Source organism: Eretmochelys imbricata, chromosome 3 (assembly GCF_965152235.1).
Source record: "Eretmochelys imbricata isolate rEreImb1 chromosome 3, rEreImb1.hap1, whole genome shotgun sequence".
In the NCBI taxonomy this organism is placed as follows: Eukaryota; Metazoa; Chordata; order Testudines; family Cheloniidae; genus Eretmochelys; species Eretmochelys imbricata.
Window position 1 is genome coordinate 82,729,996 of NC_135574.1, and position 19,226 is coordinate 82,749,221.

The 19,226-nt window shown below is 43.3% G+C and overlaps 1 protein-coding gene across 1 annotated transcript; it reads right to left on the minus strand.

The window, feature by feature from the left end:
* Positions 1–826: 826 nt before the first annotated feature.
* On the minus strand, positions 827–18,152 carry OSTM1 (osteoclastogenesis associated transmembrane protein 1). The gene is made up of 6 exons (XM_077812899.1): positions 17,768–18,152; positions 11,082–11,193; positions 9,092–9,189; positions 5,285–5,449; positions 4,058–4,223; positions 827–3,707 (listed from the first exon to the last, which is right to left on the minus strand). Exons 1-6 carry the CDS (start codon positions 18,137–18,139, stop codon positions 3,652–3,654), a joined length of 969 nt encoding a protein of 322 aa, XP_077669025.1. The 5' UTR covers positions 18,140–18,152; the 3' UTR covers positions 827–3,651.
* Positions 18,153–19,226: the final 1,074 nt, after the last annotated feature.

Genomic DNA, 19,226 nt, shown 5'->3' on the forward strand with positions numbered 1-19,226 from the left:
GCACTTGATTCACTGGACAGTGAGTTCCAGACATAAAACGGCACCGTTCTAAAGTCATTTTGTAATAAAATAGGTGCCTAGTGACAATGTTAAAGAGTTCTGACCACACAAAAAGTTAGAAAAAAATTTTAAAAAAATTGTTTTTTTAATGAACTTGGAACCTCAGTACTAAATGGTTGCTCTGAAATCCCTGTTGTGCTGGAGGTTTCAGGGCTCTTGATCCAAAACAGGAATGCCAATTATAAACCTTTTTAAACAGGAGTAGCTTGACTGCTGCATTACTGGCCTATGGTACCAAAAGAAATCCTGACAAAATAAAACAATCACGGTTCATGTTCACTCCCACTCTCCTTGTCTCCACCAGCAGCAAGAACCTACATTTGTAAACCTATTCTCCAATAACAAATAGATCAATTTTTCCCAGTATCCCCTTTTTCCTCATGCAACAAGGGCCTGATTCAAAGCCCTTTGCAGCCAACAGAGCCGTCCTACAGACTTCACCCAAACTCTAAGGAAGTCCACCCTCTTGGTCAGAGTAGAACTAGGCACAGTCCTAAGTTATATAACTAAGTATAATAACTGGCTGCAGGTCTAGAACAAAGTACTAACAATAAATGTCAACATTGTGAAGTTGCATTTACTATCTATTTACCTGTATTCGGTTTCTATAGTAACCAAGTGCTTCAAACACAAGTCCATAATAGGAAAGTGTAGTAAATTGAGAATTTTATTACTTGGGCCATCCTGTCCCATCCTTTCCCCACCACTCATTAAAAACAGCATTGGCGAAGCATCTCAATACTGAAAATGGGACAATCAAGCGCAATCAATTCTATACATGTTTATTCAATACAATATTTGTTCATTTTCAGTGTATACAGGTTTTCTAATCCAAAAATAGATAATGCTACCCAAGAATAAAAACATTCACTTGTACCAAAAATACAAACTGGTATTTCAAAGAAAGATTTTAAGTATATCTTATACAGTCATAAAAATGGCAAACGAAGGTTAAAAATTACCAGCCAAATAAAGTTAAGATTTTTTCTGCATGTTTTCTGCACCACCACCATTTCCTTTAGGGACAGGAGGCTGTAAGCATTTACATAAACATCAGAATATGAACAAGACCCAATGCATTTTATATGAAAAATACTGTACTTTTAAAAACATGTAAGGAAAGCTAGCATTACAAGGGAACAAAAAGGAAAAACTGACATTTGAGAAGACGTAGGATATAAATTATTTCTAGAGTGTAAACTTTGCTGCTGCTTGAAAAAAAAAATCACGAGTACTTTCATTTGGCTTAGCAGCCAGGAAAAAACAAAAGCTGCTTTTTTTTTTTTATAAAGTGCTTAACCACCATATCCAAGTGTAATGACTTTCAGACCTACTTAATTTGAATGTGCTCAAAAAGCCACTGCTTACGGTATGAAAGCTATCATTCTATAACTCTGCACATACAAACTGGTTTTATCTGCATGAATGGAAGACTGAGGGCTGTTCAAAGCAATCATATGATGCCTCAAAATCAAAGGAATGCTATTAGGACAGCAGTTGAATAAGGCCCAGTAAGCTGAAATTTGAGCACAATAGATGTAAAAATAGCCATTTAAAAACAAAGGCAATTTTCCCCTCTGCCCTATGAAGATAACTTCATCTGATAAGCAACATAAATATATTCTTCTACTATTTTGACACCTTATCTATAGCAGACCAAAGTGTCAAAAATATATTTCCTCAGACAGGAAATCCAACCCTATTTAGGCTTTCAACACAAACCAAAACCAATCATTCAAGGCGATTCATGTGATTAATAGAGGGAGATACTTCCTACTCACAAAATACCAGGAAGCAGTTGTATGGATATCCAAATGTTAACACATTATGTTACTTAATATTGAGACACTATCAACTTGGTTCTCTTTTTAAACTGACAGTATGCCTTAATTTAAAATAAAAAAAAACAAAACAAAAAAAACCACACACACACAATTTAAAGTGCTTTAAGATTATTTTGCTCCCCTGCTGATGTTTGTTTGGGCAAGGGAAAAAAGTGATTAATTGGCTATGGAGGCAAAACAGTGAAACTAACTAAACACAAAAGTGCTGTCAAAAGACAAGCTAAATTAAAGAAACAAATTGCTAACTTATCAGTTGTTGAATAATCATAGGCATAACATTTTCAAAAAGAAATGTGATTTCCCAGTTGATGTGTCCCTTTAGTCTTAAAGTTGTAGTATTGGATGGGTTTAATATCAGAGTGAAGCCTCCAACCTCATTACAACCACACTGAAATTTTTCATTTTACTGTAGTAGAAAATTCAGAAAAATATAAGCCTAAGATTTATCAGCCTGGATATCCTGTATTAACGCATCTTTAGAATGGTGTCCTTTCGACAGTCCCATCAACTTTAGTAACAATGCTGTGACCTTTTGCTTCAGCTCTACAACTTCCTACAGAGGTTGAGTTTATTTTAATCTACTAAATGGACCTCATCTCCAGTAAATTTCTAGGAAGTACCGATTGCAAATTTGGATAGAGTAAGTCAAAGATCCAGGCACAGCACATTCACTTTATGCCAGTTCTGAAGTTATAGAACACCTGTGCCCTAGTCACTACTAAAATATATCTTTTTCATGTAAACCCATTTGTATCTTAAACCAGAGGAAGTTCTAATCCAAGCACAATTCAGCATCTCCAGTGACTTTTACCTCAGGTTACCATTTTAAAATATTTTTTATATATAAATAAAAGAAATTAAACACGTAAGTGAAGTAAGGGACATACACAAAGACATCTGCATACACATACAGATATGCATCATACCTAAAAATAAGCCTCTAACCATTTGAAAAGCAATGACTTAGTGGTTTAAGCGTGCAAGTGCCCAAATATGTGCTAATATGGTACATTTTCTGAAATTACTATTAATGTCTAGCACTGGCAGATCTTCTGTATTCATTGCCAGAAATTTATCATTTTCCTTGCATCTCTCACGTTTTTTTTTTTTTTAAATAATAAAGACACCACTAAAATGAACTAAGCAGCATGACTGTGTCTATCAAGAGATGCTATGTAAGGGGGCTAGTTTTTGAAACCTGTAGTACAAGTCTACCCAAAGGTGGTAAGATGGCATTTTTACTTTGAAATGTTCTAATTCTGATACTGAATTAAACCAAAACAAATTATATTAAGCTTTGCTAGTTCATAAGAACCACATCGGAAAGATGATCACATCTCAGACTGTACTAACATGCCTGGAAATAAACACAACTGTCATACTAGATTTTTATGAGTCAATATAGAAAATTAAATATAAAGGGAAAAACATACAGGAGAAGTACATATTCTGTTGATAAAAGGTACAAAAACCTGCAATCAAAGAATCAGAAAATAACCAGCTTCAGCACTAGTCTGGAAAGAATTAACTTATTTTTCAAATCAGAAGTCCATACTGCGTCTCATAGCCCTGCCTTGTCATGTTTGTTAATATACCCGTTTAGGAGTCAGACAGCATTTTGTTTAACTTGTATAATGATACAGAGCAACACTAAACCGTAATTAACTCCTCTTTTGTGCGGTCCTCTTTCCACCACAATTGTACCCAATATATACCCAGTTGTGGTTTTCTGGTTTTGTGTTGCAGCTCAGCTGTATTTTTCTTGGATGTTCACAAGACTGGCATTTGATTGGATACGCTTGGCTAGAAGGAAAAATAAAAATAAAAATAAAAAAAGACTCCCACCATCAGTTTCCCCACTCACTCAGTTTAACTGAGCACGTACTATTGAACAGTGTTCCGTTAACATCATGGTTTTCCTTTTCAATAGAGAAGCATGGCTAAGGACCTACTTTTCCCACCCTCTACGGCTCTTCAAGTGATAAAGGCAGTCCCCAAGAGGGCAAGTAGTCAACACCAGCTCCCACCCACTGCTGCAGGCTCAGTGACAGAATTGCCTGACCCCATACCAAGTACGTTGATCAAGTAGAGTGCCCAAGATGATTCCTTGTGCTCCCGCATTCTGTAAGTAAAGTTCTGACAACATTACTTACGCAGAATGAGTATACGTTTCTTCTGCTTTGAGTGAAGGAAGCTACTAAGGTAAAAAATGACTGGTAAAAAGAGAATGAATGAAGAAACTGCAATCACTGGGACCGTATCACTGCATGGGACAGAACAGTTGAAAGTTCTACTCCAAAGCCTTCGTGTAATGTTCATCTAAAAGGAAAACGACCATGGTGAGCAACACATTCCTTGGCTTGCATCACTGTTTTACTGAACATCGCAAAGTTCAGTATAGCAAGACCGCCTAATCCCTTAACCCATAATATCTACTTGAATAAGAGCCATTTAAAATATCTCCCCTCAAAAAATTAGACAGAGGTAAAATCCTAGCCCCACTGAAATCAACGGCAAACCTCCCATTGACTCCCACCCAATACATTTATTAGAGCAGTGATTCCCACACTGTGATTCTTAGAGCACTTACTGGTGGTTCATGGAAAGCTGGCTGATCACATGCTACTAACCCTCCTTCTTCCCAGTTGCTAAAAATCACATTGAGAGACAGCTAAATACATGAAAAACTTGCTAATATTCCCTGGCCCAATAATCAACTGCTGTAGTTAGGAAGCAACTAACTGGAAACATTAACTGGAATTTAGCAAGAAGTGTCAGATAAAAGCCAAAGATTAAAGGGATTTCCCAGCCCCCAAACCCCCATTTGAGATAGGGAGTGGAATATTCCCTTCACAAAATCTCTTAGACAAAAATAAAGTCCCAACTGCCCAAGCTGAAATATGTCAGGACATCAAGGTTAGACCCCTTCCTCTTCAGGAGTGGCACAAGGTCTTTAATGACCCGCAGCAGTCAGGACCTCTATTTTAGATCTCATCCAAATGAACAGCAACATCATGGAGTACCCTGGGGGCCCTGGTTCAGTATTAACTCAGAGTGCAACCTACTGGGTCACCAACACTGTTTCCTGAAGTATTTAAGTGTTCTTTAACCGTTTTCTCTCCACGTACTGACCAGAACCCAGCCTGACCCCTCCTTAGCTTGAGAGATGTGAGGAAGTCACAGCACAAAGCGGTAGGTGCAGTGTGACAATAGCTCACTAAAGAAATTGCTCATGAAAGCAGCTTCCACCGCTGAAAGGACAAGAGTGGTGCCAAGAGAAAACAGTTAAGGGACCACTGAAGATTGCTCTTCAGATTTATCTACCCACCCATTGGGTATTAGCTAGGCAAGAAGATCCAGAAGCAAATACGAATACTCACTGCATCTTCCACATCAATACACAAGTGTGTTCTGTGTTCTGAGTGGCTGCCCAGTCCAGTCATTTTCTGCATTTTGTTATACATGGTATTCAGGTTTCTGTAAGTTCCATTGCAGTTTCTGCATACTTCTGTGTGGTTGCTTGATACAAGACTGATGGATTGCCCCTAAAATTATAAGCAGCACGTATTTAGATTTTCAAACAATATAAAATTAACTTTAAAAAACTAGAGCTGAACTTGAACCAAAATCTACAATATTAACATCCTAAAGTGTTACACTGAAATTTAGGGATTTAGGTCCATTTTATATAAATAAAGCTCACAGTGAATTGAAAGTTGATCTTATTTTTCCCCGAAAAGATGTATTTTGAAACTATTGACTGTCTATAACAGGGGTGGGCAAACTACCGCCCGCGGGCCGGATCCGGCCCCTCGGGACTTTGGATCCGGCCTGCGGGATTGCCACCCCCGTGGTGCTGCGCCACTCTGGGAAGCGGCCACACCACATCCCTGGGGCCCATAGGGGTGAGGAGGGGTAGAGAGCTCCGCACACCACTCTTGCCTGTGGGTACCTCCCCCAAAGCTCCCACTGGCCAGGAACAAGTTACTGCAGCCAATGGGAGCCTCGGGGGAGGTACCCACAGGCGAGGGAAACACATGGAGCCCTGTGTCCGCCCCAGGGGCGGCGCAGGGCCATGGTGCCAGCCTCTTCCCAGAATGGCGCAGCACTGGGCCAGGCCAGGCCGGGGCAGGCAGGGAACCTGTCCTGGCCCCGGTGTGCACTGCTGCCACCCTGGAGCCGCTCTAGGTAAGCGGTGCCAGGCCGGAGCCTGAACCCCTCCTGCACCCCAACCCCCTGCCCTGAGCCCCCTCCCGCACCCCACACCCCAACCCCCTGCCCTGCAAGCAATTTCCCCACCCAGATGTGGCCCTCGGGCCAAAAAGTTTGCCCACCCCGGTCTAGAATAAAAACAAAACAAGGATTGTTAATACCAAGTTTGCCTTGGAAACACAGGTGTGCTTCTCCCGCACAGCTGGCTATTTTTCATTGGTCTATATGAATATGCCACACAGGAAGGAGGAGTGAATAGGTATTTTAATTTGGCCTAATTATTTTGAGTTTCAATAGCCACTGCTCCTGTCCTGCATTTACAATCTATGTAGTAAATAATAGCAAGAATCCGGATCATATTTTAAAACACAGTCCCTTAAAAACACTATTGGGATTTTCAAAAGAGGCTAAAGGAGTTGGGCACCCAAATACAATGGAACTGTATATCCCAGCCTATGCTGAGAGAATACAAGATCATCTCTCCTCCTACTAGGAAACCCAATGGAAGTTTGCTTCACTGTGAATTTCATCCTTTATGGATTTCAGATAAAAAACACAGGAAAGTCACGTAGTTTTACTGTAGTAGCGGTTTCACCTCCCTGAAAATTCTGATGACCTGGGTGGGTTGTGGGGGAGGATGGGGGAAGATAATTATAAGATCTCTAGATTCTTCTGTATTTTTTTAAGCCTCGTCACGGAGGCATAATGACAGAACCCACAATAGCCAGAGTTTACAGAAGAGACCTGGCTACTATCCACCTTAAAACATCACTTTTCATCCAGCACTCAAAAAGCAAACTCTTGTATGATCAACTTCACAGGCTACCTCCAATTTCCCATTTCTGAGCCAGGGAGCTGGGAAGCTAGTGAAGGACCATCACCAACTACACCCAACCTTTGTCAGCATCCTAGATCCTTCCCAACTGGGCTTTACTCCCAGCTCTGGCTCAGCAATGGTCATGGTCACAACAGTAGATTATCTCCTCTTAGCCACAGAAAATAGGCAACCTCCACACATTTGTCTCGATCACTTCAGCCCTTGACAGTGTGGAGGGCTCACCACAGAGACCTACGAGGAACAAACAGTAATGTGCAGAGATAGCTGTGAGGAAGCACTGGGACAAATTCCACACAGCTTCAGTTTCTCCCACATCCTATTCAATTATTTACAACAAGCTGTTGGGAGAGACTATAAGACACCTTGACCTTAAACATCAGCAGGATGCAAATTACACCCAGCTGTTCGTCTCCTTTTCATCTACCATGAAAGCCCCATATGCAGCTGTACTATTGGCAAATCAGATCAACACCTGGACGAAAGGCAACTCTCTGAAGCTAAACCTAGGCAAGATAATGGTGAGGTTGGAGGGCAGAAGGCAACATTTCCATGATTTAGACAACTCCTTAAGATCACCCCATGGTGAAGATTGTAAAGGGGCCTTCTAGTTTTGGTCCTCCTCAATGTCTCAGCAATATTCAATACTCAAACAGCAACAGTTTTTAGGAACACCGTCAGCTAGCCAGGAGATGATGCCCCATCCTAACAGATACAGACTTGACCACGGTAATCCTTGAAATTACGATCTCCATAAAGTAGGAATGAAATTGCAGGCACTGAAGAAACTCCAGGCTACCTGCGGACCAGCACAGATCATTAAGAACACATCAATGCTGCAATCACTCCACTGGCTACCCAAGTATTACTAGATTAAGTTCATGGTCCAGGTCTTGCCTTTAAAGTGCTCTGTTGACCAGGCCCAAGCTCTCTCCCCTTGCCAAGACCTACTATAAAGGCTGCACATCTCAGGAACCATCAACAGCAAGAACAACAGGAGACCAGTCTCTCTCAGCAACTGTTCCTTCCACAACAGTTAAGCATGAGCATAGACCATACACCCCACCCCCCAGACTGAAATGCTAAAAACATCTTTGGCGCAGCTTCCCCACCTGTCTGTGAAGCGGGGCTAGAGGACAGAACCAAAGTGAATCTTTACTACCTGCTTGGATTTATACAAAATTGTAAGACACTCAGAAACAACATAGGAGAGTGTGTTATGCTGGTGTACAACCAACTACCTTATTAAAGGAGCACAAGTCTTATTTCTAGAAGTCTATGGATTTGATCATGGCACTACATAAGTTTAAAAAATGCCCTATAAATCACTACAGTGGGGGGCAAGATCTGCCTGGCAAGCAAAAAAGCAGGGAAAGCTAGCCCACCAGTAAGGGGGGCTGCAAAGCATATTGTAACCACAGATCCTCTTCTAGATCCACATGTTTATTCTGCACCAAGAACTTTAGTTTGAATGTTATCCTTTTGGACAGTTTTTATTGATTAACTGCTTTAATCAAATTTATGAATATTTTTGCATAATCTGATTTAGTTATAGGATTAAATTTAGCATAATTTACAAAATTTTGATGCATAATTATTTGGATACACTTTTCTTGGGAGATAATTACCACATTTATTTTACAAAGAGGGATATTTAATTGCAAAAGTTTTAATTGTTCATAACCTTAATGGACAGGAGTCTTAAGAAGTGTTTTCAGGTAGCTGGCCCTTTTGGACTAATCTACAATACAACCAAATAATGATATAAGGAGCCACATTGTTAAGTCACGCAATGATAACTCCAGAAGGAACTAGGAAAAGTGACTTACTGTATGCAGAGACTACGTGACTCTTACTATATAATTATCAGCTATTGTGAATCCAGAAATCCCAATATGAAATGGCACTGTAATTGCATACAAGACAGAGTCAAGGTGAGCATCAATTAAAATACATTTTGTGCTCTCAATTGTGAACATCTGCATTTTATAGATAATTGTTCTATCTGCCTAAACTGCTTCAGAATTTGTCAATTGCAGTTGCTCAATATGTATCCACTGCAGTTTGTTCTGTGAAAAGAAGATATTTTACTATACAAGAAGAAGGCTCAGTGCTGCCCTCAGATACACAGCAAAGATACCTGGAAGTTATGTTCGAAGCACATCAGTGTTGTATTGAATAAGTCCAGGAACTCTGCTGTACTATTTGATAGCCCTTCACTGTTGTTCTTCAAACAATCTGTCAAAAAGAAAAAAAAAAATACGTGAATCAAGATATCCTTATTTCTAACCTATATCTACAGCCAACAAGTCCCTTGGTGGCCCTACAGCTTTACAGCAAGAGCTCTCAATTATAAAAACCAATTCAGTCAGCTTTGCATTTCCTATTTGGTTGCTGTTATGCAGATGTCTCAGATTTGCTATCCTAACTCACTCGGGCTTCTCTCTTCATTTAGGATACATTTCAGAATTAATTGGCCTTGATTAAATAAAAAATAAAGACCATTATCAAGAGCATTTTGAAGAAAGGATTTGAGCTCTCACTGGGCTTTCAGATAACACAAGACGCTGCTTTTACTTTTCACCCTGCAAGTCTGACTTTGCCCATCAGAACTAGTGTGCACTGTTTGAAAGTATAAGCGTCAGACATGTAGCTGAAACAAGGGACAGCTAGGAAATAGAGGGAATCTTTATGCTTATGAAAAAAAAGGAAATGCTTTTGAAAAATGCACTAAGCAGTGTCACAGAACGTGCACCAATTTTGTCAGGAAGTGGAAGCCAATTTTACCTGCCTTGCAGGGCGCTCCTGAAACACTCCTTGTCAGATACTGCTCTAGTCCCTGCAGGTATTTCTTTCCTTCCATCTACTCCACTTTTTCTATTCTGATCCATTAGACCCTTGGAAACTAGGACTGCTAGTTTTACGTAGCATTCCATTAAAAAGGACACTGTGAAGGTTGGCAGACTCCAAACGTGACCTTCCCTGAAGGATGGAAGTGAGAGAACATCTTAAGCATTACGGGATAGAGTCTATGCTCCCCTCCTGGGAGACATACCACAGAAGGCAGAGCCTGAGGATGGGAGGACAGTTGGAGGTTGTTTTACCTCTCCTTCACACACTTTGGTGGCAACCAGTAACATATGTTGGGGACTACTGGCCTCTGGAGCTAGCCCGAACCCAATCTCCCTGGGGCTACCTATGGGCTCTGTAGCAGCCCAACATCCTTTGCAGCACTCAGCTCTACATTACCACCCCTCCAACCTCTGGCGCCCTCCCATGCAAGGGTGCTGGAACAATTTGTATAGTGGGGGTGCTGGTCATTGAACCAAACTGTAAACCCTGGATATGATAGAAACCATTTCAAGCCAGAGGCCAGCACCCCCCACACCCTTAGTTCAAGTACCTATGTTCCCCTGGTCGGGGTACAGCTCCTGTGCCAAGGGAATTTTTCCTGTTTCCTGTGGTGGCGTTTAAGGGCCATAAAGAAGCCGCATGCAACATATTACAGCCAGAACCAGTCCATAGAATTTCAGAGCCAGAGTCTGATACCCCACCTCACAATGAGTGACTACTTGTGGAGTACAATGCTATTCAACATGAGTAAGGGTATCAGAATCTGACCCTTACTGATTTTTATTAAACAGTTCAAGTTACATTTTCTACTTAAGTAGGAAAAAGGGGGCATGGGGAAAATAAGAGATCTATAAATACAGCAGAGCTGTAGCAGATCTCCAGCATGGTTTATTCAGAGTAAGTAAAAACCATCAGTTTTTACAGCTCTGCTGTATTTATAGATCTCTTATTTTCCCCATGCCCCCTTGAGTAAAGCAGCTGTCATTTTGGCAGGGGCTTTAGTGCAAGGTGAATATTAGTATGGGGACTCTAGTGTGTTTAGATAAGCAAGGGAAGAAGAAATTGATTTTTTGAATCTGTCAACTTTGAACAGTATCCCCTGTACAATAAAAGTACCCAGGATGTATCAATAAAGAGCTCTTTGTTTCTGTCAATTTAAATAACTTAATCTTATCAATGCTGTTCAGTTCTGATCAACTGAGAAATTTTAAAGGCAAGGCTAAATCTGTCGTCTGAATCATAATGGTAGCATGAAAAGGACAGAACAAATCACGTACTTGCACAGTTGGCCTTCTCCCAAGTACTGTTAAAGAACTGCGAAAGGATCACAACTAGTTGTACCCTATCAGACATCAAGAGGCTTTTTGCACAGTTGCTCTCAGAAGAATTCTGGAAGAAAAAAACCCCACAGTATTATGAATTCATATGGCAACAATTTTGGAACTATTTCAGATAACGGGTGACATGGAGGCCAAGTCTGCCATTTTAAGCGTGTTAGTTTCACCCATCAGGAGTAGTGTGGCCAGTTTTACATCCCTTGTCAGAATTCCGAGAATTTCAGAGACGAGAAAGGCCGAGAACTAGTCCGACAGAGCAAAGCCAGTGTCTTTCCAAACAACGGACTAAGAAAAAACGTTAAATATGATGAGAGGTATAACCACGTTGGGGATTTAGGTAAGTTCTTAAAAGGTTTAATACGAGAACAGCAGGAGCTTCAGTCAAGATAGAAAAGGAGTACTTGTGGCACCGATAGCACCATGCACACCAACAGCTTTCCAGAGCAGGGGCACTTTTCAGTACGCATGTGTACGACTAGCATAATAGACCCTGATCCCACAATGGGCCCTCTGAGTGTTCCCATAATACAGCTACAGAGTTAGATTCCATCCTGGGTTATACTGATGGAAGCTGGCATAACCCAGCATTCAGAGCTCCACAAATCCGATTGGTGCAAGGAGCCTACAACTCCTGCTTGGCTGATTTAGCACACCTGCAAGCACGACTCCTCTGGAGTCCTAAAGTTGCTCTCCCCTGGCCCTGTGTCACCCCAACCTGCCTTCTGCCAGGAGTCAATCCCTCCTAGCATGCATCTGAGCCTTCTGATACAGAGGTTGCTAACTGCAAACCCAGAGGAGCGTCAAGCCTCCAAATAGTATTTTAAAGTGTGCAAATATCTGGTTTCATGCCATTTAAAAGGAGACTCAAAATAGTGACTGGGAACATCATTTCTTGTCTCCAGCCCCCACCCCCAAACCACAGACTGACAGAATCAGCCAGGCACCCCCAGGCTGATTTTCCAGCCGCAACAGAACAGATCTCACCCCGAGCGGCTTTTGTCCAAAACCAGATTAAGCACAAAGACTGGTCTGGCATATAGAGTACAAGCTCTGGTGAGGGTCAGTAAGACTACCAAACATTTGCTGATGAAAATAAGGTTTTTAATTAGCTATACTGAGGTTGGGGTAGAAGATCAATAATTTATCACTCACCCAACCCTAGCCAAGACACCATTTCCATGTAACTAACAGCTGGATACACAGAGATACAGGTTGATTAAAGTACTAAAACACACTGACAATGGAAGATCCATGTTTAACGAGTGAAACACGTTCTTTTGTTCTGAGTGACAACTACCCTCCCCACTAGCCTCCGTACCCCATAGACCTTGGGCTGTGCGTACATCTACACAGCATTCTGGAGCCTGTGTCAACAGACCTGGGCTTGTGCTAGTGCTCTAAAAACAGCTGCGGAGACAGCACTTTGAAGTCACGGCTCAGGCTGGAGCTTGGGCTCTGAAGCCCACCCCCATCCCGAGGCTTCAAAGCCAGAGTTGCAACTTCAAAGTGCTGTCAACACAGCTATGATCTCAGCACCAGCCCCTCTAGCTGAAGTCTGTCAATCTAGACTGGGAGGCTTGGTCCCGCAGGCTCCAAAAGGCTGGGTAGACATACCCAGAGAGACGGATTGCTTCTCTCGGCCCTAGAGGATATTCTGTGGCGCTAGGAGTTCCCAAGCAACTCCAGCTAAGAATTATGGAACTTCTCAGCCCTGGTTCAGCACAGCCAGCTAGCAGCGGGAGCATGGACATGTCTGCTACCCTGTTTTGGGGGTAGGGAGCCTTGCAGAATTTGGGATGTAAAAGCCTCTACCAAGCAGGCCCCTGAAGAGGGAGGGAGAAGAGGAGCAGCCACCTGGGACCCTCTAGTAGCCTAGGAGAAAGAGGGGAGCACCTTCCCCAACCCCACCAGGAGATGTTTAAGGATTAGAGACCCTGCAGTTTCCCTTGCTGTGCTATCAAACTATGTCCACAAAAGCTCAAACAAAGCCCTGTTTAAGAGAGTCTGAGGTTCAGTGGGACTATTTCACTCAGCTCTAGCAGGTACAATGTCAGCCACAAGAGCACAAGTTACTGTCTCATCACAGCCTGTCTGCCTCAACCCTGAACTGGATAAGCCACCTGCAGGAGAGGTTAGCTCACCTGCAGCCCAGCAAGAGACGAAACATCCCTACACGAACTAGCTTTCATGCAGGCCAAACAGACATCTGATGGCAGTTGCTTTCACACACTACTAACCTGAAACTGAGACGAACCCATAACCAAGGAATCCTCTCTTTGCCTTTCCCATCAAATTCTCCCAAACACATACAAGCTAGTTAGCTACGAATGCCATGAGAAGACAGCCCCTGGAAGGACAACCTCATGATATCTGCAATAAGAGATGCCAATCCTATTATTATTTGTTTAAGGCCCACCACCTGCTTAGGTCTGTGCAAGTCACAAAGACTGCCCCTGCCCAGGTATTTACACTCAAGCTTTTCTGGGTAGCTGGTTCACGAATCAGTTCAGAGCCACACACAACCATATAGATACATGGTGTGGAAAGGTTATTTGGGAAAAGTTAGAACAGGGATAATCAATTATTTTTTGTCAAGGTCCAAATTTCGTGGTCAGGGTATAGTCAAGGTCCAGGCTCTAGGGAAGAAAATAAAATGGAAAAAAAAATTGATACTAAATAAGAAAATAAAGATTTTGGGGTCTGTTCCAAAGCATCTGGCGGTCCAGAGTCCCCTTATTGACTGCCCCCTGAGCTAGAACAACATAAACAGTATCAGGAAAAGGCTTTAGCCTTAAATTGACTAACTCTGAGAGAAAAAGGCAAAGCTCTACACAGCTGAGCACAGAGCGATGAGGTATCCCTTGTAATCCGACACTAAGTTTAAACATAGTTAGTCACTGGCCTTTGGCTAATGAGTTGGGTTTTTTTTCCACCCTTTCATACAAGAACAGATTTTCCACCTGAAAAAAAACATGTACACTACGTACTTCCTCTTCTCTTTTCCTCGTTGTTTTATTTCCAGAATATGAACAAGAGTTGACTTTTTGGCCTAGAAAAGCTACAACGTGCCTCTTGTGATATAGTGGATCCATCTACCACCCAGGCTCATATCACAGACAGCTGACGTCCTTTTTGTGAGTCATGACAAACTATCTATGGCTACAGCAAGCAAAGATTTTATTGCTATTAATAGCAAATTCCTTTTCTTCCTCTCTACCATGATTTGATACCTAAGTATCCAATATATTCAGGGATCACAGTGGAAAGAGATAGTGGCGGAATTCCTGTGACAATGCAGTCTGGGTGTGAGCTTAGTACCAAAGAAGTAGGGTGAAGTGAATGGGAAAGAAGTGTAGGAATAACTGTTAAGTTAGGAGTCTTTACTGCAAAAGAAGTCTAGTCAGATTCTTTAGTATTTTTTCCCTTTTTCAAAACCAGTTTTCTTTCAACCCCATGGTTCTCAAACTGTGATCTCTGGAGAGCTAACTGGACACATGGCTCTGGCTCCTGCTTCCCAGCTGTTAAGTTGATTTAGATACTGCCATAAAGTTGTTGTTCATGGCAAGCAATTGTTGTAGTTGACAGAGACATGTCAAGTGGTCATGAATGGAATGGGACATGTAACACAAGAGTCTCTATTGAAATGAGGTGTTCCATACAAAAGTTTGGGAGAGATCTATTTCCCTATGTATTCTATTTTTTTCCCTGTTAAAATGGAAGATTTGTTAAATGGTTAAGGATCATCAGAACTTCCATTACTGCTACTTCTGGTAACTTCTACGGGGAACTGTCATATGCACACACACACACAAACCTACCAAGCTAGTGGCTCTCAACCTTTCCAGATTACTGTACCCCTTTCAGCCTGATTTGTCTTGTGTACCCCAAGTTTCACCTCACTTAAAAACTATCTGCTTACAAAATCAGACATAAAAAACACAAGTGTGTCAAAGCACACTATTACTGAAAAACAAGTCACCATCCCTATGAAATTTTAGTTTGTACTGACTTCACTAGTGCTTTTTATGTAGCCTGTTGTAAAAGTAGGCAAATATCTAAACGAGTTGATGTACCCCCAGCAGAACTCAGAGATAAGTGTACGCCTGGTTGAGAACCACTGTACTAGGTGATGTACATACCTGGACGAAAGCAGAAAAGACCTAGCAAATGCTGAGGAAGTGTAAACAGCAGGGGCCTACTACCTTCCGGGAGGGTTCCTTAAAAGTTGAACTTCCAAATCCATGGGAGACTTAGCTTTGGGGAAAAGGTTTAAAATCACTGATACTAACAAAAATTAAGTTACCTAGATTCACAGAATTAAACTGGGCTTCTTTTTCCCCCTGACTTCTCACATCAGTTGATGACAACTGATTGAAGGGATGACAAAGTTCTAAACATCAGATTTAAAATATTTTGAATTTCTGCAGCCACTGGTTCAAATTTCAGCAGGATCATCTCACTCCTTTAATTCTTCTTAAAGAGCGAAACTGAGTACCATGCAGTTCGTTACATTTGGATCTTTCAGAGGACACTCAATTAGCCCCAAATAGTCTGCAGATAGATAAAAACATGATCCTAGCTGGTGTACCTGTACTGTCGGAGTTAGGGCTTATCCTGGCACCCCACCTTTACCCAGAAGAGTTGTGCAGCTGGTTGACTGACTAATGGCTAGGGAGCAGTGACTTAGTGGAGTTGCATGTATAGAATCTGTAAGGCATTTGAGGCCCTCCACTATCAGCATTCCCATATAAAAATGATAGTATTGGTCATTAGATTTCCCATCTTTAAACTCCACATTTTCAGAGATGTGTCAAATTTGTACAAGTTGATACACTATCGGAGTTAAAGAACGCTTTGCAAGATGCAGGACTATTAACATCCTTTGGTTGTGAACAAATGTCCAGCTTTAAGAAACCAGACACACAACATTAGTAAGATGGCGAATGCAACTGGAAGAACTGGCCTAAGTTACATCAACACCACGGATGGTGTGCAGCCATTATTGACAAGTGAGGTTTGCTATTGGATATTTTTCCATTGGCAAGCAAGATCTTTTGCTTCAGATGCAGACCATGCTACATGCCTTCACACCCTGAGATAAGACTCCTGCACTTTACTTGGGCTACACCACAAGATGACTATTTTAGAAGCTGAAGCCAATCCACAATATGGCAGCTTGCTTATTAAGAGGAGCCTTACAGTGCTCCACCAAGCTGCAGTTGCGTATGCACTTCTTGGTGGAATTAAAGGTGTAGGTAATGACTTTGAGAGCCAAAGAAGTGGTTTGAGTCCAGGTTACCGGAGACCCACTGCTTTGTTCATGCCATATTGCCACTAGTGGCAACATTCAGAGCCCAGATCGGTTAACTTCCAAACATACCGCAATACACATCTTTTTTCTTGCCCTTCTGTAAGGGGAAGACAGGAGAGTTTAGTAGAATTATTGAGTTTGGGAGCTAGATCAGATTGTAAATTTTACGTATAGTAAGGGAAAGGGAGGGCACATACTATCTCTTGTACAAAATCAAAATAAGTAAGCTTTAATACACAACCTAATATTGAAAGCAAAAGTATTCACAGTCAGGAAAGACACACAAACAAGCAATACAACCCCACAATATGATGCACAGAGAAGAAACAGGCATCTCCTTTCAGACACGAGAACTCAGTCCTACATAGAAGGAGAGCAATGGGCATAAAGCTTACAAGAGCAAAACACTTTAAGCAGCAATGACTTATGTCTAAGAGAACTCCTAGGCATTTGTGAGAAGCCGATGGCCCAGCTAGTTATGAATCCCTAAATTCTAGAACACCCTGATCTTTAAGGATCAAATATTTTCTAAATATGTGACAGGGCAAATAAGTAGTGGATGTTGTTTTGCTATTTTATTGTGTGCATGTGGCCTGAAGTCATTAATCATATACAGCAGATTGGGCATTTCCCGAGAACGGTCAATATCAATGAGTAATCAGGCAGTGCAAGTTAGTGCTCCAAGTGCTATTTCCCTGCATAGAATACAAGTCTGATAACACTAAAAGGTCTGGTTTCAGAGTAACAGCCGTGTTAGTCTGTATTCGCAAAAAGAAAAGGAGTACTTGTGGCACCTTAGAGACTAACCAATTTATTTGAGCATGAGCTTTCGTGAGCTACAGCTCACTTCATCAGATTATTCATCAGATTATTATCATCAAATTGGTTAGTCTCTAAGGTGCCACAAGTACTCCTTTTCTTTTTACTAAAAGGTCTGTGCCTCCATTTTGCTCGACACCACGAGTTCCTCTTTTCAGTCACACGCGATTCCATTAATAAGTCTGCCAGGAACACTCACTCCGATGGGAAGGAGCATCCACTCGACACCTCTTCTGCTGGGGAGTCATTTGCAAAGGGATACCCAGGAAGCCCCTTTATCCTCCCTCCCTTATTTCCACACAGCCACAGGCCGGCCGGTCTCCCAGCTGGCCTGGCGAAGGCGGCAAGGGACTGCCTCACCCTGCCTCTCTCCAACAGCTTGGGGGAGGCCACCTCCAGCTGGGGCTTGGCTAAGCCGCACCCCAAGGCGGCTTGTGGGTCAGACCCCCCCCCACGCGCACGCGCGCCCTCCTGCGAGACCCTTCCCCGCACGCACCCCCACGGCCCGGGTGATGTTCTCCAGCTGCTCCGTGACGCTCTGGAAGTGGCGGTAGCAGCTCTGGCAGAGGCGCACGGGCCGGGCGCTCCGCACCAGGCAGCCGGCGAGCCGCACGCTGCTGTTGGCGAAGCCCACCAGGAGCTCCCGGCACTCGGGCGGCAGCTGCCCGGGGAGCCCCGTCTCTAGCAGGGCCAGCGACAGGTCCTCGGCCTCCTCCAGCAGCTCCAGGGACAGCAGCCGGCGCCCGCCCCCGCGCGCCCACCCCTTCGGGCCGCTCTGCGGCGGGGGGCGGCGGCCGGACCCCAGGCTCTGCCCCGCGCTCAGGCCGGGCACCAGCAGCAGACACAGCAGGCGCGCGGCCGGGCCCATGGCTGCCGACAGCCGCGGCGCCTGGGAGCGATTTGGCGAACCAGGGTCACGTGGAGCCCGGAGAGATGTCAACGTTCGGAGCTGGCTCAGACGAGCCACCTTATTGGCTGGTGGGGGTTCGACTCCGGGTGGAGGGGCGGGGCTGCCGGGCCGGGGGTGTGGCCTGGCGGGGTGGGACGCGCTGTGTTCAGGCCAGGCCCGGGCGGGCACTTACGCTGGCTGGTGGGGAAGCGGGCCGGGCTTCCCGTCCTGGAGAGCGGGGCCTTGCCTGCTAATGCACAGCACAGAGGAAAAGGGTCTCCAGGGAAAGGTGCCTGGCACTCTGTCCCGGAGCTAATTATCACAGACCTCTGGCCAATTTCAGAACTAATGTGAATCTCACTTCTTCAGCATAACTTTCCATCAATAAGTATTAAGTACCACATATCAACCAGTCCAACTCTCCCCTCTAGGCCAGGCAGGACGAGAGAGAGATATCGTCATTTCTCTTTTTGTTAAAACATGGTGGGAGGCATTCGCCGACCATGGTGCTAGGGACCAGAGAAAAACACTTGGGCCTTGCCCACATTAGGATTTTGCTGTTTTTCCTGTAATCAATGGCCAGGCGCTGATTAGCTAAAGCATTGCAAAGCCATGTCTACACTACAAACTTTGGTCCACACAAGTTATGGCAGCATAAAGCTGCCAAAGTTAGTCTATTACTCGTGCACATGCATACTTTGCAGCTTGCATGCACACAGCCTTTTGGCAAATTTTCACAATGTGTGCATTGTGGGATAAAAACAAAAAGAACAGGAGTACTTGTGGCACCTTAGAGACTAGGTAACAAGTGGTCACAAGGCCATCATACACCTTTCTCCATTGCATAATGCCATCCATATCCTATCATTTTCCTGTTTTTTTTGAATCACACAAACCCACATGGCACTTGTCGCTTCCCACCATCTCCCACAGAAGCACAGAGCCTGCACAGCTCTCTACTAGTGTCATAAACGTTGCAAACACAAGATGAACTATCCTTCAGCATTTGCGGAGCCACAGGAAGAAACACAACAATGGGGGACCTGATGAGTTCTTCTAAGACAGA

Bases quoted from the DNA above. Each gene is read 5' to 3' on its own strand.
- OSTM1 (XM_077812899.1), bottom strand. From the start codon at position 18,139: ATGGGCCCGGCCGCGCGCCTGCTGTGTCTGCTGCTGGTGCCCGGCCTG. The intron at 11,194-17,767 runs GTGCGTGCGGGG...TTTTTCTTCCAG, and splicing joins ACATCACCCGGGCCGTGGGG to AATTCTTCTGAGAGCAACTG. The intron at 4,224-5,284 runs GTGAGTATTCGT...TTTTCCTTTTAG, and splicing joins GTATTGATGTGGAAGATGCA to ATGAACATTACACGAAGGCT.